This window comes from Peromyscus maniculatus, chromosome 7, assembly GCF_049852395.1.
Source record: "Peromyscus maniculatus bairdii isolate BWxNUB_F1_BW_parent chromosome 7, HU_Pman_BW_mat_3.1, whole genome shotgun sequence".
NCBI lineage: Eukaryota > Metazoa > Chordata > Mammalia > Rodentia > Cricetidae > Peromyscus > Peromyscus maniculatus.
Window position 1 is genome coordinate 64563475 of NC_134858.1, and position 27839 is coordinate 64591313.

At 47.9% G+C, this 27839-nt stretch overlaps 1 protein-coding gene across 29 annotated transcripts; it reads right to left on the reverse strand.

The window, feature by feature from the left end:
• Positions 1-692: 692 nt before the first annotated feature.
• Positions 693-27762, reverse strand: Tpm1 (tropomyosin 1). 29 transcript variants are annotated; one of them, XM_042281191.2, is made up of 10 exons: positions 27529-27744; positions 26625-26750; positions 26294-26419; positions 14530-14663; positions 12206-12323; positions 10998-11068; positions 10143-10218; positions 9622-9684; positions 9268-9337; positions 702-1548 (listed from the first exon to the last, which is right to left on the reverse strand). In XM_042281191.2, the coding sequence occupies exons 1-10, from the start codon at positions 27640-27642 to the stop codon at positions 1466-1468; spliced, it is 981 nt and encodes a 326-aa protein (XP_042137125.1). In that variant the 5' UTR covers positions 27643-27744; the 3' UTR covers positions 702-1465. The 29 variants fall into 29 exon arrangements, with proteins under 29 accessions (XP_076432687.1, XP_042137122.1, XP_076432685.1 ...); XM_042281185.2 differs by lacking the exons at positions 702-1548; positions 26294-26419 and adding exons at positions 5969-6161; positions 7646-7724; XM_015997976.3 differs by lacking the exons at positions 702-1548; positions 10143-10218; positions 26625-26750 and adding exons at positions 5969-6161; positions 7646-7724; positions 10671-10746 and having other exon boundaries at positions 27529-27741.
• Between the last annotated feature and the right edge of the window lie 77 nt (positions 27763-27839).

Consider the following 27839-nt stretch of genomic DNA (forward strand, 5'->3'; position numbering starts at 1 on the left):
GTAAGGGAACAGCTTTCTGTATAGATGGGATGGCCAGATCTCCAGGCTCCTGTTTAGGTTATTTGCCATACAACCAGCACAGCTAATGCTTGTGAACCAAAATGTTATTTGTGCAAGCAATTGAGTTTTTGTTTTATACTGCACGATGTTTGCTTTTGGTGAGAACGTCCTCCAGCCCCTTTAAATCCTGCTGTTGTCCAATCAGAGCCAGTGGATTCTGTTTATAATATTTTTGTTTGTTGGTGTCTTCAAGAGCTAAGAAACATTATTTTCAGTTTCTAACGCTGAGAAAATGAAGATGTATTGAAGTGGAGAACTCACACGAATTTGAAAACAGAAAATCACAAAGCCCCACCAAAGCCAAGCAGAGCCACAGATTTGGTACTTCAGCCCACCACTGGCTGCACTGAAATGTGGACCCCTCACTGTTTCAGACTTAGCTACAGTTTGAGGGGAAAATCCATAGCTGTAATTTCACTGTAAAAGATCTCTTAGTCCACGGAGCTGTGCCAGGAACACGGAAAAGGTCTTTTGGAAAGGGCTTTTCCTGACCTCTGCCATGTCAACACACTCGAGCCATTGCTGAGAGGATAACCAGGGCATCTAGATGAAACATCACTGCAAGCAACCAGGCAGGTCAATCACAGTCTAAAATTCACAACGTTTTTTAAAAAAAAGACAGGACCACCAGATTTAGAAAATGTCCTACAATGTGCATTTTATTCCATATCATTATACAATGTTTACATATAGTTATAACTCTTAAGAAAATGCCATTTCTTTACCAGTTATGTATGTAGTGCCTAGATCTTTTACCCTGACATGGAAAGCTGAAAAGAGGGGCAATCCTCATTGAATGCTCTCCCTGCTGAGCTGGAAGGGCCTGCAAGTGTGTCAGCTGGGAAGGAATGGGACTCTTCAAAGACCAGTGTGGCTTCCAGACCCTTGACTTTAATGAACACAGGCGTAAGAAACCCACAGTCTTGTCTTGCAGTCAAACTCAAAACAAAATAAATTAGTGTTGGACAGAAATCTAAATTGCATAATATTGAACAAAAGACCGCCAGGGGTCCCTTTGTTTAAAGTAGCACCGATCCACACCTGATTGTCTCCAACATCAATCTTCCCAGTGGCTCCACCTTGGCACTCTGGCTTAGAAAGCTTTCTGCTCTTGTGAGGCTTCCTACCTGGCTAAGCAAACCGCATGCCTAACCGCTATGAAGTGTGGCAATGTCAACCTGGGAAATGGCACGTTTAAATGATCAGAGACCCAGCGTGGGTTTGCCCTTCTGTGTGTCTTTCCCCACCCCCTGCACTAGCTGGTTCTCTGCAGATGTTTCAGTGACAGTGGTTAAAGGTATATAAAAATGCATCGAAGGAGTTCCCTGGTAAGCAGGTGTTTAAAAACAAACTAAAACAATGAAAGGGAAATGAAAGAATGTGGCCGCGGAGGCCAAGGAGGTTTTCACATGTTGTTTAGCTCCAGTAAGGTCTGGTCCAGCATCTGGTGCATACTAAGGTTTTCTTCTTTGGCATGGGCCACTTTCTCTGTGATGGGATTAGAAAATTAAGTCATGAATAGCTGCATGTCAGACTCGGCAGTGGTTTGTACATTTAGGAAGCAAACGTCAATCACACACAGAAAAGCAGCAGCACTCCCCATGCTTAAGACGTCACTCATCTCCAGACAAGGCCCTGGGTGCGCCTCCACCATCGATCCACCCTGACTTCACGTGCAGGGTGTGTTTGGTGAAGGCCCACCCACTGCGTGCTGTGGGAACAAGGGAGGGGTCAGAACCAAATACAGGTACAGCACTGTTACGCAAACTCAAGTTAATACCAGCACAGGATTCTGAGTTACAGGCAGTTAAAGATCTGATAGCTGTACGACCTCACAGAAACAAAGATGACATAAAATAGGTTTCTGACCGCTTTTTAAGTGGTTTATTTCTACTGCTCACAAGTGGTTATTAACACATCTCATGCACACTTCATTAGGACATTCCCTTAGTATTTCTCTAGTATCCTACTTATTAGCATATCACCCATCAGATTCAAACACCGTTAAACTGAACAAAGCCTACCTTTCGACCAGGGGCTTCTGATAGGAACTCCTGTTTCCAAAAGCTATTTTGCCCAAGCATAGGTACATTGAATCGCATTTCAAACATTAGACATGTCATGAAGATGTTAGGAATACAACTTTGTAATAGATATTTAAAGCAGGACTCACAGACACATTATGAAGATGTTAGGAATACAAATTTTTGTAATAGATACCTAAAGCAGGACTCACAGACGTGTTATGAAGATGTTAGGAATATAAATTTGTAATCGATATTTAAAGCAGGACTCAGCTATTTAGAGGAAATAGAAAAAAAGGTGTTTTTTTTTTTTTTTTTTGGTGGGGGTAGGGGTAGGGTCCTTATTATCAGTCAGTTCAAAGAGGACCTGTTGATGCAGGAAGGGCTGAACTGGTATAAATACTTTCACATATACATAATATATCATAAAAACTTTTGGGGGTTGATGAGGATCTAACTGAAACATACAGAGGAAAACGAGGCAAGGCGGGCCTTCCAACCAATGCCTTCCTTCCCTTCCCATTTCTGCAGGGAATGACGTTTTGAACCCCGTGAGTCATCGATTTCCTGAACATGGGTTCCATTCCTAGAACTTGGCCCAAGTTTTTAATCCTCATTCAGGGCCAGCTTTAGTTCGTTAGTTAGGCGGCGGTTTTGCTCGAGTTGATGGTAGAGTTGATCTGGACAGGTCAGCAAGGGTTAGCAGAAAAGAGGAGACAGAAAGAAGAGGTTAGCTAGAGTTAGCGAGAGGCAGTTAACAAACTGGAAAACACAGATACAAAGGACAGCCACGGTGTGCCCTGACCCCACGGTCCTGTGCCCTGTGCCCTGTGCGGGTGCATGGCAGGGCCTGTTGGAATGGAGAAACCCGGGATCTTGATGGAGATGTAGAGCAGAGGTAAAGAGGTACAGGATGTGAGAACGAGGCAGCATCCCTTCTGCACCTCATTAAAACCACCCTGTGAACTGAGCTATGTGCAGTCTGGGACAACAGACTTGGGGACAGAGGCCAGGCTCTGCCAACTCATGCCTTGCTAGAATTCAACAGAGATTCTGCTCAGGGTGCAGAGTGGTGCTGAGCTGGTACTACCATTTCTGCCCCGGGGACATGTTTTGGAAACCTTCCCACATTCTCTCCCTAGACACCGGGGCACATACAAAGTCTGAACTCTCCTCCGACTTTGATAGTGTACTACCCCCAGCAAACAAGTATTTATCGCCACTCCACACTGATTCAGAACTTATCTGTGTGCCTCAAGAGGATGACATTCATGCTGGGTGCTGACGGCATGCATAAACTAAATAAAACTGGGCCAGGAAGATGACTCAGCGGGTAAGGTACTAGCCTCAGAGCCTGATGACAAAGTTTGATCCCCAGGTTCTACACAGTGGAAGGGAAAAAACCCACTCCTAAGAGCTGTCTTCTGACTTTCAGATGTACATTGTGGGATGTGACTCCCCACCTCCCCGCCCCCCCCCCCCAAAAAAAAACCCTCTCAAACATCTACACTTGCCCAGTGTGGTATAAGCTTTATGTGGTGCCATGTAATCCAGTCAGGTGGTAAAGCAGTCCAGCACAGGACTCAGCCTGTGCCTGATGATCCAGGGGACATCGCTGACAAAGAAGCTGGCCCACACTAGAAGTGGGGTGTCTGCGACTAAAGGATGGTGGCTCTGTGGACCGTGGCATCCTACTCGATGATGTGGAGAGCCAACAATCCTACCGCCTAGAGATCGACCACAACACTCACCGCTGGGAAACGGAGTATCAACGTTCTCTCATAAATGGCAGGAGGTGGGGGAACTTGCTATGCTCCTTCTGTTTGTGGGGTAGTATGAAGAACTACGTCCAACCCATGCTCTTTCCGCTTATCTAAATTTTCTGAATATTCAACACTCCAGTCAGCTGGCACCTCCTCCAGGTGAGACTTTCTGTTTGGCTCCAAACACACCATGTCTACCGGTGAAGACTCACCACATTCCTCTCTTCCTACGCGGCCAGCTGAGCAGAGCACACCCAGATCAGCTCTTCTGTTACTGTGCTACCTTCCAGTGTCTCCCATCTACTGAGAAGTTGCGAAACAGAAACCCCATGACTACATCCACCGTATCATCATGGGAAACTGTCACCACGAGCGAGCGGCAGGCAGACTGTCCCATTTGCTGAGCCCAAATGTTGGGCCATCTAGACTAGAACACTGGAGAAACCCTAGAGAATCCACGGCTTACGTGGCAGTGCTCCCCATCTCAACCCACTTTGGGCCTTGTTCCTTCTAGCTGCAAGGGAGCCGGGACTGAGATGACCTGAGGGCAGGGGTCAGACACATCGTAAGTGCTCTCCCTCCTGTTCTGCACAGACCCCAGTTGTCTTGAGGCCTCTGGTCTCAGAGCTGGTGGTGCTGTCGGTTTGGTTCAACCGAGGCTCTTGAAAGAGTTGCCGATACAGGCTGGTCCTTGCTCAACTAGAAGCCTGCTGAGCAGATCCTTGATCAACTCAGCTCCTGACGTACACACCTAAGCTACCTGGGTGTCCATTTGTTCCTATTTCCCTCACAGTGAACACTCATAGATGTAGAATTCTCTGGGAGAGCCAAGAAATTTGGACCCCAAGATGCATTTAATGTCAGCTTGGCAGAGCTCCAAGAGTCTTGTTTCCTCTGTGGCAGAAAGCTCAGAGAAAGTGCATCGCTGTTACTTTGAATTTTTCTGAAGTCATTGAGAAGTAGGCCCAAGGAGCCTCAGGGAAAGAAACAAACAAAACAAAACAAAAAAAAAAAACCCAAACACTAGAAAACTGCAGAAGCCTTTGCACCCTTCTATGGAGAGACACTGCCTGGATCCTAAAATTAGTCTACCATGCCATTAACTAAAATATTTTAATTCAGACCCTTGTTTTTTTTTTTAATATTTCCTGCTCTGAAGATTTCAGAGTAAATGACTACTTTCAGAGTTTGCCCAGATTTATTTGAGGAGAGTGGTATGCCAGCCCTATTAGGCTAACAAGTACCACACATGAGACAGACGAGGGTTATTCACACTTAAAACACAAGAACGGAGCCAGGCTTATGTTGAGAGCTAAGAAGCTAGAGATCACATTGTTTTAAAGTCCTACTTCTGATATAAAGGTTACCAAGCTGCTGTTTGTGACTGAAGTCAAGCATTGTTTCTTGGGGGTGTGTCTGTCATGAATCAAAGGCAATGGTTCATAAACAAGGGGGGAAACTCCTCTCATATAAATACACCTTCTGCAGAATATAGGATGTGCTTCAGAACGCAAAAATAAACCATGACCCAAATATAATTACTATTTAAATCCTATAATGTGGTTTTTGTGTTCAATATGAAGGTATCTGCATAATGAATATATTTAACAAAAAAAGCTCCAACTCACTTCTGCAATAGGACAATAAATAATAACCATGACTTACAATGCTAGAATCCCAGTTCTTCACAAGATGCAAACCTCCTAGCTACAGAGCACAGGATGGCTACACAGACTTCCATTACGTAGCCAGGCAGCGCCATCTCCATATCAGCACCGAGAGGGTGCCACACCCCCAACTAAACTTTTGGCAGAGAAAACGCTGCTCAGGCCAGAATTTGATTCCCACTATCTACTGTGTGGAGGTTCTGAACCCCAACTGTCAGAACCATCACAATATTCCTAAAACCATAGCTACCTGGGCCTCACGCCAGTACCTGAAAACCAGGTATTCTTTTTAAAAGTTGCACAGGGAACTACTACTTTAAAAACTCCTGATGTCAGTATATAGTGTTCAGAAAAAAAAAAAATGTTCCCTTAGATCCACGAAGCAGAGCTGTCGTTTTATTCAGTGTGGAGATGAAAACGTCAGTAAATAAGGAGTAAAAGAAGAGCGAACAGGAATAGCTTACAGTGTTTATTTTACACTGGGTGAATGGCTCCTGTACAATAGAAAGCACAGCATGTGCCTGGCCCTAAGGTGGGCGCTAATGAAAAGCTGGGTCAGCTGGAGAACAGACAGACGCAGAGCTCAGAGAGGTGGGACATCCAGCTTGATGAAGGACTCTTGGGAGGAGTGAAGCAAAGAAACTTATCTGTGTGAAACAAAAGGTAAGAGAAAGAAGAAAAGTGGAGCAGTGGAAAAGGAAGAGGAAAACCACACGGACAGGAGCAGCTGAAATGCAAGCAAGTATCAGGCGTGCAAAACCCACTGCCAGCTGCCCTTGGGGGAGGTCATCCTTGGCAACCACTGCCTGAACCCATGGGCCAACCTCAAGGAAGATCGTCAAAACTTTACTTTAAAAACAGAACTTAAACTAAACCTGCCTTTGGGGACATTTCATCACACTCAAGAGTCGTTCCCCCTCCCTCCCCCTGGGGCACCACGTTTTAGCACTGGTGGATTGGTGGCTACAGATGACCTGGTTCCACTCTTCATTTACTAATGGTGGAGAAGAGGCATGCCCATGTTTCTAAGCCCTGGTGATAGCCAGGTCTCTAAAGGATATTCTGGAACCTCCAAGGCAGCAGGCACAGGTCACGCTCCGGAAGCTACCATATTTCTGAATGGTTAAAGAAAGGCCACTCCCAGCTTTGATGGAACCCAGCAGTATTAGAATGGAAACACTCCAGGGGTTAGAATTGCAAGGGGCACAAGTGTGGTTAGTAATATGTAAATTAGCTGTGTATGTCTGAGGGTCCTCAAGCAAGGCCGACTATTACTCACATGGGTAAAATATGGACCATTAACTTCCAAACTCATATTGTATAAATGTTTTATTTCTTGCTTCTCTGATGTCAGTTGTGGCAAGCATTTACTGTGGGGTATTTTAATTCCATTCAATATAATAAACACAACAAATAAAAGACTTGGTTCCTCGGGAGACCGTTCAATTTTGCTCTGGAATTCTCTCCCTCTCTCTCTTTTTTAAAGACAGGGTCTCACTATACAGGCCTAGTTGGCCTGGAACTTGCTATAGACCAGGCTGGCCTCAAACTCAGAGATATACCTGCCTCTTCCTCCCACATACTGAGATAAAAGCCATGTACCACCATGCCTGGCTGTGCTCCAGAATTCACTACAGGGAGGGATATGCACTGGGTCATGACCATTTATTTTCTTTTCCTCAGGTTTTCAATTATCTGATACTTTAAACCTAACAGTGTGAAGTGAAAATGACCATATTGTCCTTCCCAGAATCTCAGGAAACAACCTGGTATTTCTTCCTAACTTCCTGCACCACTGCATCACAGCGTTCTAGTTAGTTATATCTGAGTCTGGTTTAAGGTTTTAGAAGGATAGTACTCAGGGCCACTCAGAGTCCAGTTCATCTCTCGGCAGAAAGAGGCCAGATCTGCATTTATGAAATGAAAGGATTCTGAAATGGTTTGCATGGACTGAATCCACTTGGCCTTTTGTTAGTACAATGTGAAAAAGACCATGGCTATCCTAGGCTATGCAAGAGAGCCAACCAAAGATGCAAATATGGAGACCACAGATTGAGAAGGGAGCCGTGGTGAGTTCATCACACAAGCATGAGGGTGAGGGTGCAAGCAGGCGGGGTGCATGAACATTTACATGGAAGTCATATCGTTGAGAGCGTGGTCCAGCTCCTCGCTGATGGCTTTGTACTTCAGTTTCTGAGCATACAGCTCATCTAGGAGCAGGAAGTGGAAGGCAGAGGTGCAAGGGCATGGAGAATGGTCAAGAGATGGAGGGTGAGCAAGGGTGGCGAGGACGCCATCCCGACACGCCAGCAAGGAAAGGCAATGCATGGAGGGGTTGGTGCCGCAGCAGATGGCCAATGCAGGAGGCGTGCGATTGGTTTTTTTAAAGAAATTGAAACAAAAAACAAAGAGAACAAAAACCCATTAGAAAATGAAATGAGAAAGACCCAATATGAAAAACACAACACCGAGGGTAGGTAATACCGATGAATATACCAATGAACCATTAAATCCTAAAGACACCCACAGAAGACCATTTCCCCTGGTGGGTAATGGAACATCTTTCTTTTCACAGAGCTGTCTATTTACACTGGCGTAGTCAGCCACCTGCAGCTCTAAGCTATGGGAGGGGGCTGCACGGGCCCGGGGCAGGCGGGTGGAGGGGGTGGGTAGCTATCCAAAGGCTGCAAGTTCAATTTCCAATTGACAGTCTACAATGCTACCTTCAAACCACTCACTTCCCGCCCAAGCCAGACCATGGGATATTGATTTTTTTGGTGACACTTAAATTATTCCCATGGTGTTCTCTCTCTCTCCCCTCCCTCCCCCCCCCCCCCCCCGCCTCCCTCCCCCCTGCTGTTGCTAGTAACAGAAGTCTGAAAAGCAGCCACAGTCAGGGGCTTGTCTGCGGTTTAATTTTGGCAATGGTGATAGGTCTGTGCCTTGCCACAGTCCTAGCAGGCCTGCACCCACACTCAGTTCTCTCTTCTCTCTGCTACCTTCCTTTTCGTTGTTGTTATTTGTTTGCTTGTTTACTTTTCTATTTCTTTTCCAGATAGGGTCTCGTTAGCTGGCTTGGGATTTGCTATATAGCCCAGGCTGGCCTCAAACTCACAGAGCTCCACCTGCCTTTGCCTCCTGAGCGTTGGGATCGAAGGTGAGTATTACCAGGCCTGGCTGCTATCTTGATAATTAACTGCACCACCCTCCAGTCCCTCCTTCAACCCCTTCTGCCTGTGATGTATGGCATTTTTTGTTTTTGCTTTTAAAAGTGCTTAAGTGTAACCTTGAGACTCAGTGCTCTATTGATCTCTGCCCTCTGTCCTTTCAGGATATAGAATATTTTGTTAATGAATGGCTTAAAAAAAAAGAAAACAAAACCAAGCCCTTCTTCTGGGCATACTTGGAAGATGGGTGTGTCTAAAACAAATCCACATTGTTCTGACAATTAGGAAATACCACTAGAGACACAGAATATACCAGAGTCACATTCATCTATAATTACTTCAGTCAGTGAAAAATAGCTCAGACCCGTTTCTGAAGTCCAAGAAGTTAGATGTAAACTGTCTGGTGGCTGACTAGTCACCCCAAGAGCTGAGGACTTGGGTCCGAGAGTTTCAGTGTCACAGGTGAAAAACCCAGAGGAGAGCCAGACAGGAAGTGTGAGAGCAAAATGGAGCGCCAGGGTGGAAGCCCTCGGATCGGAGGACAGTTGTTCAACAAGAACTAAATTTAAAATGTTAAAGACCTTACCTTCTAAGTCATCGATGCTTTTCTCCAATTTAGTTACTGATCTCTCTGCAAACTCAGCCCGGGTCTCAGCCTGTAATGATTTAATTCATTTGAGTCAAGGTCAGGGAGATTCAGTCCAGTAGCTACAGATACAGGGGAACCAGACAGACAGACGTCAAGTGTCTATCACCTGGGAAATGTCAGGTTCAGTCCCTACTGTGCGCTATGGCAGCTAGCTAACACAGGACATGAACTCCAAGAAAACCTCCGAACGTGCCTGCCTTGGACCACCCATCTCCAAACGACAGTGCCTTGACCCCCGCCACAGAACCTTAACCACAATCCAGTCAGTTTCCTCCAGGCTCTCAACATTACCTCCTTCAGCTTGTCAGAAAGAACCTTGATCTCCTCCTCGTACTTGTCCTCCTTCTGTGAGTACTGTAATTAGAAAGAGCGTTCCAGATGTCAGGCTGCAGCTCTCTCACACTCACGCCTTCTCACACGAGGAGCGTGCCAGCCCAACCAACAGATGTTGGGGATCTCCTAGCAGGTAACAGAACCTCGGGTATCGCATGGCACACTACAATACATTCTCTGCTCTCTTGCCTATTGCTTTACATGGGATAAGAATGAGATAACTTATCCACTTGGCACTTTGGGTAAATTAAATTGATGATTTACCCAACATAAGATACATTCTCTGTGAATCTTCTTTAAAACAAAACAAAACCAACAAAAGCAAACAACACAAACAAATCCTACTCTCCAATAGCCATTAGGAAATCATCTCAAAATACTGTCCCTTGCTAAAATGCCTCCGGCCGCTATTTTCACCAGCAGGCTTCTTTGGAGCAGCTCGTACAAAGGTGTCTCCCCACTCCCTGCTCCTGGCCTACCTTCTCAGCCTGAGCCTCCAGTGACTTCAAGTTGTTCGTCACCGTTTTCAACTCTTCTTCAAGCTCGGCACATTTGCTAAGGTTTTCGATCAGAAGCAGAAAGGGTGGGAGACAAGCCCAAGGAGCGAGGAGAGAAAAAAAAGGAGAGGGATGGGAAACAAATGAAAACCGAGTCCTAGAGATGGGGGGCGGGGGGGCTGCCTTAAGTAGCCAAAGCACGAGGCACGAAGCTCGGTTTTGCCGTGGGCTCTGCCTTCCACTGCAACAGCGGAGGGACAGAGGGACAAAAGCCAGCATCTCCATCCGAGGTGTGATCATTTGGCTTCTTATTGGCCGCCCCTCAGAGTATTTATGAGGGGGAAAAACAAAGAGCATAAAGGACCAAGAGAAAGCACTTGAAGCGAGATATAAACAGCAGAGGGTGTAGTGAAGGTACAGTCATTACACCAAACCAACCAGTAGGCATTGGAAGCTCAAAGCTGCCTGGGATGCAGTTAAACCTAAAAACCACACGTGAGCCATCAGTACCTTATCCTCGGCAGCCATTAATGCTTTCAAGGTCTGATCCATTATTCTTAATTGTTCCTCCAGCTGTCGAACTTGGCTGTTAGTGGACACAGGAAATGCACAAGGCCATTCACAAAATCAGTGCAGGTAAGGCATGCAGTGCCACACGCATTCACAGACACCCCGCATGGTTCCTCCGTGTTCCACGCCCGTGGCTCATCCGCAGGACTCTGAGCACACGAGGAGCCTGGAGCCGAGGTGGGTAAATGTGCAGCTGCCAGAAGGTCATGCTGTTTTTAGTCACTGCTCTGCAGCATCCCCACATGGGGTGGCCATGGGCCCGCTTACCCTTCCGAGAGCTCAGCCCGCTCCTCTGCACGTTCCAGGTCACTTTCAATGATGACCAGCTTACGGGCCACCTACAGCAGGGCAAATAACACACACACACACACACACTGTGGTCTTACGGACTTTGTGTAGGGGGTGGTTATAGGGTAGATTACATCCACTGACCCTAGGGATTCTTCTCTACAAATGGAACGCTCATCTTTCCGCAGACTAGAGACAAGCAACTCTCACTCAGCAGAGGCCGAGGCCCCCGCTCAGAGACCAGAATGGTTAGCTCTTCCCAGGTGGAGACTAGATAATTACATGGCACCCAGAGCAATTCTCGGAATGAGAGAAATATGAAATCTGCAATCTTAAAAATAGCAGGATGATGAGACATGAGGAGGCATTTTAGACTAAAAAGGGGCTGCTGAGAGAGCGTCAAAAATAAACCCAAGGACTCTACCACACAGAGATCTGCGCAGAAGACGAGAGCCAGCGAGGTGACGGCTGCAAGGTCAAATCTGCAGCCAGAAATGCCACCCCAGAGAAAGGGTTCCTCCGAGGCAGCTCAACACCATGGGGCAGCTTCAGCCATGATGAAATCCAGAAAGAAAAACTGGAATCTACAGTCACTCTGGCTGTCCTCATCACATGTCGTTTCATAGGGACAATCACCAGGGACTACTTCACTGCAGACAGAGCCTGTGCTAACAAATGATTATTATTTCCCCGGAGAAGCCTCTATGAATCTCCCAGGGAGCTCTGTCTGTGGTCTGTGTTCTCTACAATGTCTGAACTGAAACATCTGAACCATGACAACAGGCCAGCTTCTTTCCTAAGGGCCCAGCTCTCCCCTTCTTTTTTTCTTTTTTTCTTCCCTGGAGCTGAGGACTGAACCCAGGGCCTTGCACTTGCTAGGCAAGCGCTCTACCACTGAGCTAAATCCCCACCCCCCGACCCCATCCCCAGCTCTCCCTTTTCCTGGCTAAAGAAGTTTTTGTCCCAGCTTTCAGGGTGTGGGAAGTACTGATCTGTCCTCCCAGTGCAGATGACTGGCTGGCTTCATCGCGGTAAGAACCAGTTTCTGCAGGTAAAGGAATCCTGCCTCTCAGAACCACCCACTTCTATCAGGGAAGCTGACTCCTATACCCAGGGATCCAGACAGCATCCTGCTCCCCCGAGGTCACGGCTGTGAGTCTGTAAGGCTCTGGGCCCCAGAAACTGACCTCTTCATACTTGCGGTCAGCATCCTCAGCAATGTGCTTGGCCTCTTTCAGCTGGATCTCCTGAATTTCCATCTTCTCTTCATCCTTTTGGGCTCGGCTTTCAATGACTTTCATGCCTCTGGAAAGACAGACAAACAGGAAGACCCACGATGGAGAGATGACCACTGCCACTGTGGAATATGAGGCTGTATGCACACGGCCGGCCGAAACTGAACAGAGAGCCATTTCTTTTCCCAAGCACGGAGCAAAACTTTCCAGAAAAGACACATATTTCTCTCTTCTCGTTGTGAATGAGATCTTCCGGTGCACTTTGGGGTACTGGTGAAACTTCTAAGTCACCTATTCCTAAGTGGAAGGTGCTATGTCAGGATCCTAGCTGACTCTGGGCAGCATGGAGACAAGGGAAGCCACCAGGCTTTATTTGTTAAATGTAGAGATTCTTCCCCTTCTCCCTTTTCCTGAGGGAAGTCTCAGATTAAAAATGGATGCATAGCCAGGTATGGTGGTGCGTGCCTTTAATTCCTGGAGGAATTAACTCTGGAGGCAGAGGCAGGTGGAACTCTGAGTTAGAGGCCACCCTCGTCTACATAGAGAGTTCCAGGACAGCCAGGGCTATACAGAGAAACCCTGTCTAGGGGGTGGAAGAAAGAAAAAGAAAGAAAGGAAGGAAGGAAGGAAGGAAGGAAGGAAGGAAGGAAGGAAGGAAGGAAGGAAGGAAGGAAGAGAGAAAGAAAATGGATGAACAGGCGTTGGGAGGTAAGACTGACACTGGATGTTATAGCATGGTGGTATAGTTCAGAAAATGTTAACTGATCTAGATTTTACAGATTTATGCCATAAGCAAACCATAAATGGGTTTCACTTAGAAAAAAATTTGAGCAAGTTTAAGTAAAGCATTGTTTTTTAAAAGGCATTGATTTTTATTTGATGTCTATGAGTGTTTATCTACATGTTTGTATATGCACCATGTGTGTGCAGTACCCTCAGATGCCAGAAGAAGGTGTAAAAATAAATGAGTTCTATATCCCTTTTCCTCCAGTCTTGTACTGCCAGATTGCCTTTAAAGTTCAGTACCAGGAAGAAGGTATGCACAAGACTACTCCTGGCTAGCAAAGGAAAACTGAGTGGTGGTAAATAAGCTGAAAACTTTAGCTGACAAGCTTCCTTAGCCCTAACATCTGCAGGGGCTCTTTATACCTGGTGCCCGACAGCAGGGGTTCACTTCAAAGTAGTGGTGGAGAAACGGACCTTCACCTGCCCACTTTCCAGCTGGGGTAAGGCATGCCTGCACTGTTCTGAGCTCACACTGCTCTGCCACCCTTCAACCAACAGAACACTCTACTCTTATGAAGTACCCCCACACTCTGTGGCTTGTACAGCAGAGTACAGATTTTAAAAGCCTTTCAGAATGCACGAAGTTAGCATGTAGTGTGATGGTTAAAACAGACTGTTAACTTAACAGGATCTAGAATCATCTAGTAGACAAACCTCCGGGCCTACCTGTGAGGGAGTTCCTAGATGGAGCTAGTGAGGGTGGGGAGACCCACAGGCAAGAGTCCCTGACTAAATAAAAAGGAGAAAGCTGGCCGAGCACAGCATTCATTGCTATCTGATTCCAGACTGTGGACCTAGCGTGTGACCAGCTGCCTCATGTTCCTGTCACCATAACTTCCCCACCAGGACAGGTGGTATCCCTTTGAATCACAAACCAAAACAAACTCTTCCTTTCTTAAGTTGCTTCTGGTCAGGTGTTCCATCACACTAACGACAAAGAAAGTCATAAAGCCGGCCTGTGTGAACCATGATCCCCTTTGCTATGACAAGGCTGGGTCTTTACATATAAGTCAGGTTACAGCAGGAGTAGGTGCAAAACATAATTGCACCTGTGTCTGTGTGTACATATGTATTAAATCCAAAACATTTCACTTATGCAGAGCCTATAGATCATATCTGCTTTACCTATGCTTTCTCTCCTACCTGTTTGGCTACCATGGCTCCTTTCCTTAGGTCTGAGACTGCTTGGTATATATATTATTATTTTTATGTATTTGGGTATTTTGCTTGCATGTATGTCTGTGCATCATATGCATGCCTGGTTGCCTGCAGAGGCCAGAAGAGGGCATCAGACACTCTAGGCCAGGGTTACAGAAAGTTGTTAACTGCCATGTGGGTGCTGGGACTCAGACCAGGGTCCTCAAAAGAGCAGCCAATGCTCTTAATTGCTAAGCCATTTCTTCTCGTGTGGTGTGTGTGTGTGTGTGTGTGTGCGCGCGCGCGCACACACACACACACACACACATAGGAGCCGGATGGTGTGGTCTTACCTCTCACTCTCGTCTGCGGCCTTCTCAGCCTCCTCCAGCTTCTGCAGAGCTGTGGCCAGACGCTCCTGAGCGCGATCCAACTCCTCCTCCACCAGCTGGATGCGTCTGTTCAGAGAAGCTACATCAGCTTCAGCCTGGGCAGAGAGGGAAACGCTTCAGAGCTGGGAGCAAGTGAGGGTGGTACCTTCAGAAACAGGCCAGGACTAAAGTGCTGGCTCCAGACAGGAGGTCTGGGGCCTGATGTGAGCTAGCTTCCAATGACTGAATGCTTCCAGGGTATTGCAAGCCCTAACCAGCTCAAGTCCTCACACAGGATCGTCATGCTTGGAAGTACACAGACCTAGAAACAACTCTCAGCAGAGAGAGGGTCATCAGCAACTCGCAGGCTCTCGCGCTTGCAGGGCTCTGTCCTGCTCCAGCGTCCAGTGCCTTGCCTCTCACCATTGGCTGAAGGAAAGCTTCCTCACGGCTGATGGCAGGCTCAGTATGATCAGAAGGCGGGATGCCATGTTTCATCCAGGTATCCTTTCTCTGACAAGACTTCTCAAAAGAGCCTTATAATGAAGCTGAATGTTTTAAAATCCAGTGGTTTTAAAAGCACATACCAGGAAAATTAAAAAAACAGAAGCCCTAAATCAAAACAACAAAAACCATACCAATGGAGATCTAATGACATCTAGAAACTTCCCCTTTGCCCCACCTTTTCAGTAACCTCTTAGGAATAGCTGGCCCCACTGGAACAGGGCCAAGATAAACTTCCCAGGGGCTTTTTACCTAAGCTTACTGGAATTTCTTAAAAGTCAAGGTTGCTACAAGAAAAGTTTCACAGGCCTAAGGAGAAAAGCAACGTAGATACTGTTTTTATTTGGAATTTAGCTTTGAATTAAAGATTTTCTTTCTTGGGCGGGCAATGACCGCTTCCTGTTCTAAGTACTTTTGCTCTGAGCCTGGGAATACTTGCCTCACTGTGATAGGAGCTGATCCTAGACTATCTACCTGGTAGAGAAGGTAGGACTTGCTAATTGGGTAGCAATTATTAATCCTCATCCATTTTGAACCTGTGTTCAAAGGCTGATGAGCCCTTAGGATATTCAGGAGCCAGTTTTCGAACAATCGCAATACACACTAGAGAGTCCAGGCTCCTAGCTTTCTGCATATCTGTCTAAGTCCAAGGCATCTGCTCTCCACAGACCTGGGCTCCATTATCTGCTGAACTGAGTAGGTAGAAGCACCCTAATTTAAACAACGGCAGCTTTCAAAGCTCATGAGGGAACTGGAAAAGTATGTGTAGTTAGAGAGAGGCGGGGATCGTGGCCTTGAGTCACAGGAAATGAGACCATTTAATTCTGTACAGGTTTTTATCTGGAGAATGGCAGTGAACAGTGAATCTCCCACCACCATGAATGACTGCTGACTTTTTTTTTTTTTTAATATATAAACACTTTAGACTCACTTATCTCAAAGAAGAAAAACTACTATGTAGTAACCGGCTGCCAGAGGCAGGAAGCAGGGCCAGTGTAAAATGAATGGGAGGAACAGCTACAACTGAACCATCCCACAAGGTCAATCCTTATCAAAGAACAGCTTGGAACTGGGCCAAGCTGGGAATGTCCTGAATGTCTGAGTTTTTCCTTGAAGAGTAAGGGGATTGGAATAACCCATTTCTTAATGGCAGAGAATTGCCTTTGAACGACCATTCCTTTATTTTTTCATTTTATGTGTTATTAGTGTTTTGCCTACATGTGTGCATATATACCACATGTGAGCTTGCAGTGCCCATGGAGGTTAGTTCCAGGTGCCCTGGAATTGAAGTCAGGCATTATAGATGGTTGTGAGCTGCCACGTGGGTACCGGGAACAGAACCCAAGAACCCAAGTTCTCCACAAGAACAGCAAGTGCTTTCAATCTCTGAGCCATCTCCCTCAGCCTCTATAATTGGAAATATATACACATTGAGGCTATAGTTTTGGGTCAGGTTAAATTTCTTCATCTTGCATGTATTACATTTCTAGGAAAAATTCTACTCCTTTTACAAAGAGGCAGGTGGGGTGGAGACAGAAAACAAAAACAAAAACAGAAAATTGATTGGGATTAGTGGCTTCGGGCAGCTCCCCCTGTTCTTTCTTTTCTGACACCAGAGTGGAAGGTTCTGGGCTACCTCCTAGTACCCAGTGCCCCAAGTAAGTCTAACATATATGGACAGATCCTGACCAGCATTAGTCACTACAAGAAAATCAGCCATTAGACAAGTCATGTAAATCATTGTTTAAAAGGCCAAGAAATGCTGGTATGGATTTCTCTAGAATGCCTAGGTTATGTTCAAAGGTACCCTTATTATAATGCTATGTAATGAGATCATTATTATTTAATATAAGAGCAAATACCCTCGCTATATCAGCTTTTGGTGAATCAGAGAAGTGTGGGCAGGATTTTAAAAACACTTGTGCAGCATCAAATTCTAAGTTCCCTCCATCGGAAGCAAACCTCAAGGACCCTACACACTCACAGGATGAGAGGACCCTAGAGGACCCTACGCACTCACAGGATGCCTGCTGACGAGGACCCTACTCACTCACAGGATGATGACTGCTGATGTGCAGAGGTGGGAATGAACTGGGGCAGGTAGAGCACCAGAGAAGGCCATGACACCCCACATTCACTCTAGCCTCTCTGCACACACGGGCCCACCACACTGGGTCCGCTTCCTTCTCTCTGCCCCCACCCCTCTATACACTCTTCCCGTTGGCTACTGATACTGCTCAGCTGAATGCTGCTTTGTAAACATCCCCCACACCCTTCCCCCAGCACGTTCTTTTACAACTCCAAACTCCCTGACACTCAGGTTATTTCATGTCCTCCAACAAGACCAGCCAAGGGGCTCAACACAGGGCGCCTAGGCAGTGGCCGGGCTTACGGACTGGTTCCTTCAGGCCTGTTTTGGTAGAGGCGACTGGCACACAGGGCAGTGTTTGGGGACCACATCTGGAAGAGGCACTTTAAGTGTACCTAACAAAGCCCCATTGTTTGAACTGGAATAGAACCTGGGCATCACACAGGGGCCACCACTAGCTGCACACAGCACCCCACTGGGCGATGCACCCCACTGGGAGCCGAGTAATAGAAACAGAGACTCCCAGGTCCCATGCCTACAGATTAGGACAGTGAGAAGGGGCTGGGACCACGATGTAAATGGAAGTCCTTCTCCTCTTCCATCGCCACCCAAAGAAGCTGGGAAGTCATGCGGGAGCTGCCCAGCAAGCCGTCTACGCAGACCAAGGGAAGGCCCTCTGAAGCAGAGTGCTAAGGCGAGCTCGGGAGAACCCCGTCAGTGCAATGCGAGGCAGGCCTGGAACCCAAGCCAAAGCTTTGGCCTTCTCAAATATGAGATTAAGGACCCTTTGGGAGGGGTGGTTCTCATCCCTGGAGTCTTGCTCTCTTAGGCACCAGAGTGGAAGGTTCTCTATCATCCCTGGACCAGCAGCACCCCGAGTAATTTAAGAGATTGTCTGGACAGATCATGGTTAACATAAGCAGAGCAGTTACTGCAAGAAAATCAGCAAGGCACCTCAATTCTTTTTTGAAGGCAGAATGTCCCAGTGGGTAACCAGAGGCTCACCCAAGGACACTGCTCTCTAACTCTCAAGGATGGGAACTTGAGATTTAGTGCCTGGGATTCACTAACAGACCACCTTCCTGAGGGGTGGGGGTGGGGAACCCTGCATTCTGGCTCCATGGGCTCTCTTATGCTGGTCTAATAGTTTTGAAGATCTCCTCAGAATCCAAGACAAGTTTAATTTCCTAATAAAAGCACCATCTCTTATTCTCTTCCCCTCATTTTGAGACTCTGGTGTCTAGGCTGACTGGTGATGCTCCTGCCTCAGTCATCTCAAGGGCAGAGATTACATGCATGAGTTACCCTGATTTATTATGTTCTGTGTTTCATAGGCCCACACCTGTCAACTTTGCCAGCTTTTGTTTCTGGTTTGGGTTTTCCCTCAGAGTTGAGGCTTTCCTAGATATTTCCTGAGGGCCTTGGGATCACAGCACCCAGGTCATCTTAAGTATCTGTTGCTGTCTGTCAGAATGAGCCTACTGCCCTATGCCTATCTGTGAAAAGTGGATAGAAATAACAAGGCATTTGGGGAGCGTCAAGACCCCAGATGCAATTATTCCTAGGCATGTAAATCACTCTTAGTGCACTGAATTAGGTTTCTTCTGACAGTGGCCCCACACATCAACACTGCCAGCAAAGCCTTTCCAGTTGTGTTGCTAGTTTCTTTTTCTTTCAAAAGTACTACTGGATCCCAACATGTAATGAGTTACTCAAAAAGGGGACTGTTGTATTGGGGAGATTATGAGCCCTGGTTAAACCACCACCCAGTGCTCACACATGTGAGATCCTTAGTGCTCTATCTACATGCTCCCTGCCCCTGTAAGCACAGCTCCCACCAAGGAAGTCCTGCAAGCTCACCATTCCCACCCCTTCGCCCTGCCCCCAAACAAGGAAGTGGCGACCTTCGGAAAAACACAGGCACACACCACTGCCCTACCCCAGATGTAATAACTGTAATATGTAGAAATCAAGTGTTTCCACTCCAACCCAGCGAAATGTGATTCCAAACCAGAATTGAATAAAGCCCAAGATTGACATGAAATTCACATGTTTTAGCCAATACAAAAAGAAGAAAATCCTTTACTCTGAAAGCCAATGCTCTGGAATATATTTCCCAAGTCCTGACTGAATCCGAGCGGAGCCTGGAATGATCAAAGGTCAGATTTTTTATTTCACGTAAGCTGTAGTTACAGAGAGGGATTCACCCAGCTTGCTGTGTGAGACCAAAGTGACTAGGGCCAAGCTAGACTTCTGCCCTTATATGGTCAAGAAAGGGGGGAAAACACAAGGACCACATTAGGGGCACTCCCATGGATAGCAGATAAACACAACCTCCTCTATCTGGGCCAAAGCCTGTAATTTGTGAGGCATGTTTGTGTAGCAAGAGAGGAGCGAGCGAGGTACTGAGGTGCCTTGCTGTGACTGCACAGGGGAAGCAAGAGCCTCGAGTATTGTCAGTCACAGCCCCTCTGGAAGTGCCAGGGCAAGCCCAGAGCACACTCAGTTTCCTGGTTCCAGAAGGAGCTGCCCATGCTGAAGAGCCAGGAAAGGGCTGGGGACTTCTGGAAATCAGTTATTTCCCATGATTAATAAAGTTATTCATTAGGAACCTGCCCACACTTCTCAGTCTCCTCATCTGCTAGGTTCTGCCCAGAAAGCTGGAGAAAGACGTGACTTTTTTTTCTACTTTAAACACACATCTCGCCGCCCCCACAAAACCCTTAAGGCACAAGACCTAGAGTCAAGCATTACATCAAGAAAGGTCATTTCATTCCAGGATTCTGAAGGGCCCCCACACCTTGGGAAAACAAACAGGGAGTGGGTGATATCTGCTTCTTCCAGGGCACACACCAGTTTAAGAGGGCCCATTAAGTCTCTGCCTGACTCTTGGAGCACCTGAACCCAGGCCAACGCCACACTGAAATATTTTTTGCAGCAGTTCATGGCTTTGTCACCAAACCTTAATCTCGGCTGCCAAGAGAAACCGTGACTGCTAGCTTAACTCACTGCCTAAGTTACGCCTCATAACTGCTTAAATTAGCTCCATCCATAGGTAAGTTCCAGTGTAAGAGTCAGGTGTAGCCAGCAATTTGCGATTGTCTCACCAGTTGCTCATACTCAGTCTCTACTGGGAATCCTGACTCAATCATCCTACTAGAGGACTCCTGAAAAAAATGATTTTAAAATTTCTTTACAAAGGATTTTGAGCTGCTCAAATAAAGGCGTGACGTTTTGAAAAGAATGAAAGTTCTGTCCTTAGCGAGCTAGCCTGGGAAGGCTGTCACAAAAACAAACAAACAAAACAAAAATGTACAAAATAACAGGTGTGTCTTTGGTGTGTACCACCAGTCGTGGGAGGCCAGGAGTCCAGTAAGGCTCCATCACCACAGTCCTTCCAGCCTGCCCGATTCCCTTCCTAAAACTGAGGAAAAGAATTGTTGATTGAAAGCATTAAGTGGGGGAATTTTATGGTTAATGAAGTGAGCAAGGCCATTTTCAGGAGTGCCTGCCAAGCAATTACGGTCAAGAATGCTAGGCAGGGCGGTGCTGGACACTGTGGATCAAGGGTGGTTGAAGCAGTACTAGGTTCATCTGTGGAGCCCCGACGTGACCTCTACATCTCTACTCACCACGTTTGACTCACAGGCAACCAAAGCGCTAACACTTGTCCCCAGCTAGAGAGGAGAGGCCAGGATTCAAATCCTGACAAACTGGGCCCAGTGTTCTGCCTCACTAGTTTTTTTAGCTCACTAGTTCACAGTGGTTAGCCAGGCACGGATCAGAATTCCCACATCACCAGCCACCTTGAGACCTCTACAGTGGGACTTCTGCTAACTAGTCCTCTCAAGCAAATCCTGCAAGTTATCTTTTGCCTATTAATTTTTAAAAATCTTTATCTGCATTTTTATCTTAAACTTCCTCTGAGGAAGACTCGCTTGGTTCTCTGTATTTTATACAAAACATGTTGTGGAGTTTCTGCAAGACGCCATGCAACCATTACAAACACTTAGCCAGGAGGAATGACTCAATTCAGAATAGTTCTGTGTATATTAAGCACAGCTGGACACCATATTATTGTTTGTCATAAAATTCCCAAGGTGTTTGAGTACCTTGATTTAAAACACAGGCGTGTAATACACACACACACACACACACACACACACACGACTGATAAATATCTAATACCTAAACTCCCTTTGGAACCCCGTTTCTGTTTGCTGGATACATTTCCTTAGGAAGAAAGGAAGCCAGGTACTACATTAGACAAGGAGGAGGGGAGGCCGGCAAAAGGTATAACCAGTAACCGTTGACATCTGGCCAACTTTTCCAAAACTCGTAACAAAGGGGTATCTATTGTAGAGGGACACCTACTTGGGAGATGGGAGGGCTAAGAAACCTAAGGCTATAGTTTGCAAGCTATCAAGCTAGCTCAGAACCTGGTACTGTCGGTGTCTTTAACCTCCATAGAGAAACAGCCTCTAGGAAGGACAGGATCAACAGAGACAAAAGTCCAGCATCCACAGGCCTCGAAGTCCCACAGTGCTTCTCCCCAGAGACTGATCTTTAAAAGGAGGGACGCCTCCTTCCAACCCCAGTATGAGTAAATAAATGCCAGCAGCCCAAAGTGCGCATCCCTGGGACACAATTCATGATCACCCCAGATATGTAGTCCTCTCTCAGGAAAAATGCCGCTCCCAGAACCTTCCCAAGAGCACTCTTGCTCCCCACTGGGGGTTTTGACTTTAGACTAGGGAGATACATAGGCAGGACCGAGCAGCCGGGTGCCAGTTGGCCTAGGTGCGCCAGGTGCGGCGTGGGGCCTCGGGGTGATGGGTGGGTCCCTTACGGTCTCCCGCAGCTTCCGCTCCTGATCCAGTTCGCGCTGCAGGCTGCCCGCACGCTCCTCTGCGGCGTCCGCCTGCTCTTGCAGGCTCCGGATCTTTCTCCGCACCGCCTCCAGCGAGCTGCTACCCGCCATGGCGAGGCGGTGGCTGAGGCTGCGCTCTGCCTCCGCGCTCTACTGCTGCTGCTGCTGCCGCCGCTACCGAGCCCAAGTCCGGCGCGTTCCGCCCAGGCCGGCTTTGCAACACCGGCGCCCCCTGCGGCCCAGAAGCAGCCCGGAAGTCGCGGCCCCGGGGCCGCACCAGAGAGCCGCAGGCGGGTGCGCGAGCGCAGAGGACGGGCGCGGCTGGCAGGCGGGCGGGGCACGGCAGACCCCGGGAACAGGCTGCCGGTGGAACCACTGCGCGTGCGCGCGGGGACGCCTAGCTCTGGGCTGCTTCGCCTAGAGCGAGGCCACCGCAGGAGGGCGTTTGCTTCCACTCCGCCGCGCCTGGGTGGCCACAAGTAGAGGGTCTGGATGCTAAAGCCTATGGCGACTCCTGCTGGTCGCTTGGAGCGCTCCGGAATCCCGATTACTGAAGCCCAGCCAGGCTGGGAGTCTGGACCCTGAATGTTCCCTAAAGGAACTGTTTTGGTCATAAGGAATGCCATCATTCTAAATGCTAAAGGCCATGGCGACTCCTGCTGGAGGTCCTGAGCGCTCAGTAATCCCGACTTCCCAGAATCCGAACAAGGAACTTGAAGCCTATAGCATGACTATCTTAAGGGAAGTGGTTCTTGTAAAGAATCCTAGAACACAAGCTCCTGACTACAAGAACCCCAATACCCGAATTATCTCACCAAGTGCAAATTACTATCTGACAATGCGCAGTGTTTAGACTGTTCGAAATACAGCTTTTCTAGATTTGAATCTAGCTCTTAGGTCTCTGCTGGCTTTGGACAAATGACTTCTCAGGGCTTCATCTCTTAAAAACGAGTATAATAGTACAGGGCTCTTCACGGGGCTGCTGAGAATTATCAGATAATATAAAACACTTAACAATGTCTTTCATATAGTTAAGAACTCAAACGATATAATTAAACAAACGCAGGCACTACCTTAAGAGTTTGGCGGGGCCCCATATCCCTCTGGGCAATCTCAGTCAAGGCAAGCATCCTAACCTTCCCTGGCTTCAATTCAGTCTGATATCTGGAATCCGACAAACCCAAGCAGCAAAACTACAGAAGCCTGTGTGACAGAACCGCTGGTTACCAGCTGCAAAGCCACACGGATATAATCTGGAAGAAGCCATCTGTCAAGTCTCTGGGCTTTATATCCTCCTGCACCTTTGTCAAAGAGAGCTCTTACAGTCCTGGACTTGTGTGTGTGTGTGTGTGTGTGTGTGTGTGTGTGTGTGTAAACAAAGGTAGAAAAAGAAAACTTTTTTTTTTTTGTTTTGTTTTTTTTGTTTTTTGAGACACGGTTTCTATGTGTAGCTTTGCTGTAGCCCAGGCTGGCCTCGAACTCACAGAGACCCACCTGGCTCTGCCTGCCAAGTGCTGGGATTAAAGGTGTGCGCCACCACCACCCGGCTAATAATAATAATAATAATAAAAACAAAACACTCTTGTCAAGGCTGTCTTCTAAAACCAGAACACCTCTGGCATTCCTAGTCCCCTCTGGCCTCTGTTGCAGAAAAAAAAGCCTCCAACTCTGGCTAGAGCCCTCAAGTCCTGTAGGTGGAGCCTCTTGCTTGGTTTCCAAGCCCTGGGTTGGCTGAGCAGTGGTTGGTACAGCTCCTCCCCAAAGCTCACAGACCGTCTGCCTCCAACCTTGAGGATGACCAGACAGGGCATCTGCAACCATCCAAGGGCAGCCAGGGAAAAAACTGGCCATTTGCCAATGCAGTAAGCAGCCACCCTAGTGATTTAATGTCTTGCTTTTCAAGCACTAGGAAGTCAGTTTCGGGAGTTTATTTTCAAGTTGATGTCACTACTGAAGAGCTATGGGCAGTTAGTTGTTAGGTTTAGCTCCAGGATGCAATCCCTTGGTTATACTGTGGCTGGGTCCCATCCCCAGAGATCCCAGGGGAAAACCTGAGTTTAGACAAACCTGAGTCAGTACATTAGGAAGAAAACCTAGAGGGAGAAAGACTCATGTCCCGCAAATATCAGCTCCATCAGTTACTGGGGGGAAGGAGCCAGATAATGGAGTAAAAATCCAAAGCAGATTGCTGGGAATGCTAGCTCCTGAGTGACAGCCTTTTAAACTGAGGAAAACCTGTTTCTGGATGACTATAGTTTGTAAAGTAGGTTGGTAAATTGGGAAAATGTTTTTAGCAATAATAATAAAAAATGTATTTTTTTAACACTAGAGAGTAAAATGTCCTCACTGCAGTACTTCAGGAGGATGACTTCTCTTCCACCTCTTCACTTTAGTGACACATGTCTTTTCCTCTTCAAGCCGTAGCTATTTCAAGTGAGTCAAGATCTCTCTAAATATAACGACTCCTCATGAACCTCCTTCAACATTCCTTGTCTCCAAAGAGCTAACAGTGTTTTACAGAGGTAGATGATCAATACACCAACCAAAAGAAACTGAGAAGTGCACGCTCACACCATATTTAGAGACAGTTTTCCAGCACATAGAGAGAACCAAAACTGGCTTTAAGAACCTCCCTCTCCTCCTGGCCCCGCCCCCACAGCTGACTTTAAATAGCCTCCTTTCTACTTCTGACCCACCCCATTCCACTAGCCCCCCCCAACACGATTTCTCATTAAAGACATGATTACCACTCCATAGTTACAACAATTATCATCCCCTCACTTCCTTAAGAATTATAGTAACATTTTTCTTTCTGCTTTCTTTCCGCACTGGGCTATTTGCAAATTCTCCGAATTCCTTTCCTTATAAGGAATATCTCTCCTAGATCTATCAGCGGCTCTTTTGAAAAACCTAAATAAATGTCCTGCAGGAGGATTTGGGGGAGATGGGCATCCTCCATTTAACATGTACAAAGCAGACATCTGATCCACATTATACAAAACTGGCTCAGTCCTGAAGGCTGTTTTGTTGTTCTTTCTCTAAAGTCAGGTAGGTTTTGTATGAGTTTTAGCCAAGCAGTGCTTCCCGAAGCCTCCTTCCCAGGAAACTTAATCGTCACTGAAAGTTTTCTTTTGTCCGATCCCAGTTGTTGGCTGGTCTAGACCACCCATTTACCAAGAACACTAGATAAACCTCAAGCCTTTGAGGACACAAAAGGCCTTGCAGGTTTCAAAAACCCTTGGGAAATCCGCATTACACATTATCCAAAACACAAAACCAGAAAATTACAAACTGCTGTCAAACTTGGGGGTTCGACTTCTGGGTGTAGCTTTCTTTGCTACTCACACATTCTTGGAATTGTTATCAGCTTCCCAAGGAATTCTTTTCTAATTGGGCCTCTAGGCTTAATTGGCTTCTCCGGTGGAATGTAGTGGTGAGAAAAGAAGTCAGCCCTTTGGAAAACTGACCCTCAGCTTGACTTTCTACACAGAAGAGACTAGCCCCGTAGTTAAGATTCCAAAGGGCAGGGAGAGGGTGCTTAGCAGAGTTGGAGCTGTGTCTATCACCCCCTGGAAGTATGCCGTGGTTGTCGGAGGCCTGACAGGTGGGGGTGGGGCGGGCAGGGGGCAGTCAGCTCACTATGCCATATAAAGCACTGAGCTATATATAACTCCCTGCGTACTTTCTGGATCTAGTGCCTCAGGCTGCAGACCCGAGCAAGTATCATCTTCCCTGGGCAGGTCTTAAGGCTGGCCTGAGTGAGAAAGAGAGCCTCAAAGTGTCCCTATAGTCTTTCAGGCTTAGCCTTGGGAGTAAAAGTATGAGTGCATGTAAAGGCCAGGCTCTCTGTATCCAGACTGGGCCCATCATCGAAACCACGGGGGTGGGGGGTGGCAAACAAGACAACTAGGTATTCTGTTTTGCACAAACCTTGGCGATGACACACACACTTCAGAGGTTTTATACCAGCAGGAGGCGAAGTTCACCTCCAAAAGCCCCCGTTTCAGAGGCTGTGTTCTCCCAGCTTCTCACCCACCCACCTCCAACCAAAGGGGAGGAGGTAAAGAAGAGGAAAAAAGAGAAAAAGGAACGGAGGAAATATAAATGAATGTGCGCAGCGGCAGTCAGAGGCGGCATCCAGTGCTCTGGGCCACGGCCAGGCTGTGTGCAGGTGTCCGGCAGGAGGAGGTTTACCTCCTTCCTTTGCTCTGCAGTCCCTGTGGTGACCCTCAGAGTGGCCACGCGGACAGGAGGTGAGGGAGGCAGTGTGAGCGTGCACTTACATCTGTGGCCTTTTTCTCCGCCAGCTCCAGCTTCTCCTGGGCATCTTTGAGAGCCTCGGAGTATTTGTCCAGTTCATCTTCAGTGCCTTTGAGTTTCTTTTGCAGGGACACCAGCTCATCTTCCAGCTGGGAGTTGGCGGTGGGGTACGGGGAAGGGGAGAGGGGGGTGGGGTGCGGCAGGCAGCGTGATCCCGCAAGGTGCGGGGTGAGGGTGCACAGACCGTAAAGGACAGGGACAGCGGGAGAGAGAGAGAGAGAGGGAAAGACAGGGAGGGAGAGAGAAGAGAAAGTTAGCCATTCGTGCGCCGTGCCACGCCGCGCGCCCGGGTACCTTGGCGGCGGTCTCGTCGGCAGCCAGGAGGCTGTCCTCTGCCTTGTGCAGCTCCTCCAGCACCCGGTCCCGCTCGTCCTCCGACGCCCGCAGCAGCTTCTCTTTCGCTGCGATGTCCTCCTCGAGCTGGGGGCAGCAGCGAGCGGGCGCGGACGGCCGGTATGGACCGGGTGTGAGACACACAACAAATGGGTGCCAGGTTGGCTGGGGCCCTGGGGCTGAGGGATCGCTGCTTTGGGGCTCAAGGGACCCTAGATAATCTCTCTCCGGGAGCTGGAACCTCTCAGTGACTCATCTCGCACCGCCCCGCGCCCCTCCCGGGACCACACTCTCCTGCCGAGAGCTCAGGTCCCCGACTTGAGGGGTTGCAGAAACACGCCCCTGTCTGGCTAGCTTTCCATCTGTGTCTTCCATTCTGTCCCATCTTTGTTCTTAGGAAATAATTCAGCGATTCCCCTCTTCCCTCCAAAGTCTCCATCCCATGGTCAAGGGCTCTTTCTCCCCAACCAAAAAGTCCAAAGAACTCCGGACACTCTAGGACTTTTGCCTTGCCCCGCTCCCCCGCCCTTCCCTCCGGCTACACCGAGAATTGGTCTCCTTTCTCCCTTCCTCTTTCAAAATTGATTCCCAGTCCCGAGAGTCAAGAACCTCTCTAGGGAGTTCGTGGACCTCGCGGACCGTGGGATCCAGAGAAGGGCCACAAGCGTCCTTGGAGGAGACAGAAAAGTTAAAAGTAGCCTAACTCGCGCTTCTTCTTCTTTTATTATTTTTTTAGACGCGCGCTCCTGGACACCGTGGGCTTGGGATGGGATGGGGAAAGGGTGCCAGCTCGGGTATCGGGGGCGACCCGCCGACTCTGAGTCGGGGTGATGGGGGGGGAGTGAGAGGGGGGGTAGGCGCAGACCTGCTTGCTCCGGTCTTCCGCCGCCTTCTTGTCAGCCTCCGCCTGCTCAGCTCGATCCAAGGCGTTCTCTTTGTCGAGCTTCAGCATCTGCATCTTCTTCTTGATGGCGTCCATGGTGGCGGTGGCGAGGGGCCCTTAGGCAGTGTAAGGAGCGAAGACACGAGCGCTGTGGGGTGGCCGAGACGGAGTGCGAGCGCGGAGCTGCCTGCTGCTCTCTGATATGTACTTTCCCAGGGGGGCGACCGCATTCCTCAGGACAGCCAATACTTTTTTGGAAAAGCTTGTTCCTCCTGCCCCCTTTCCCAGTCTCC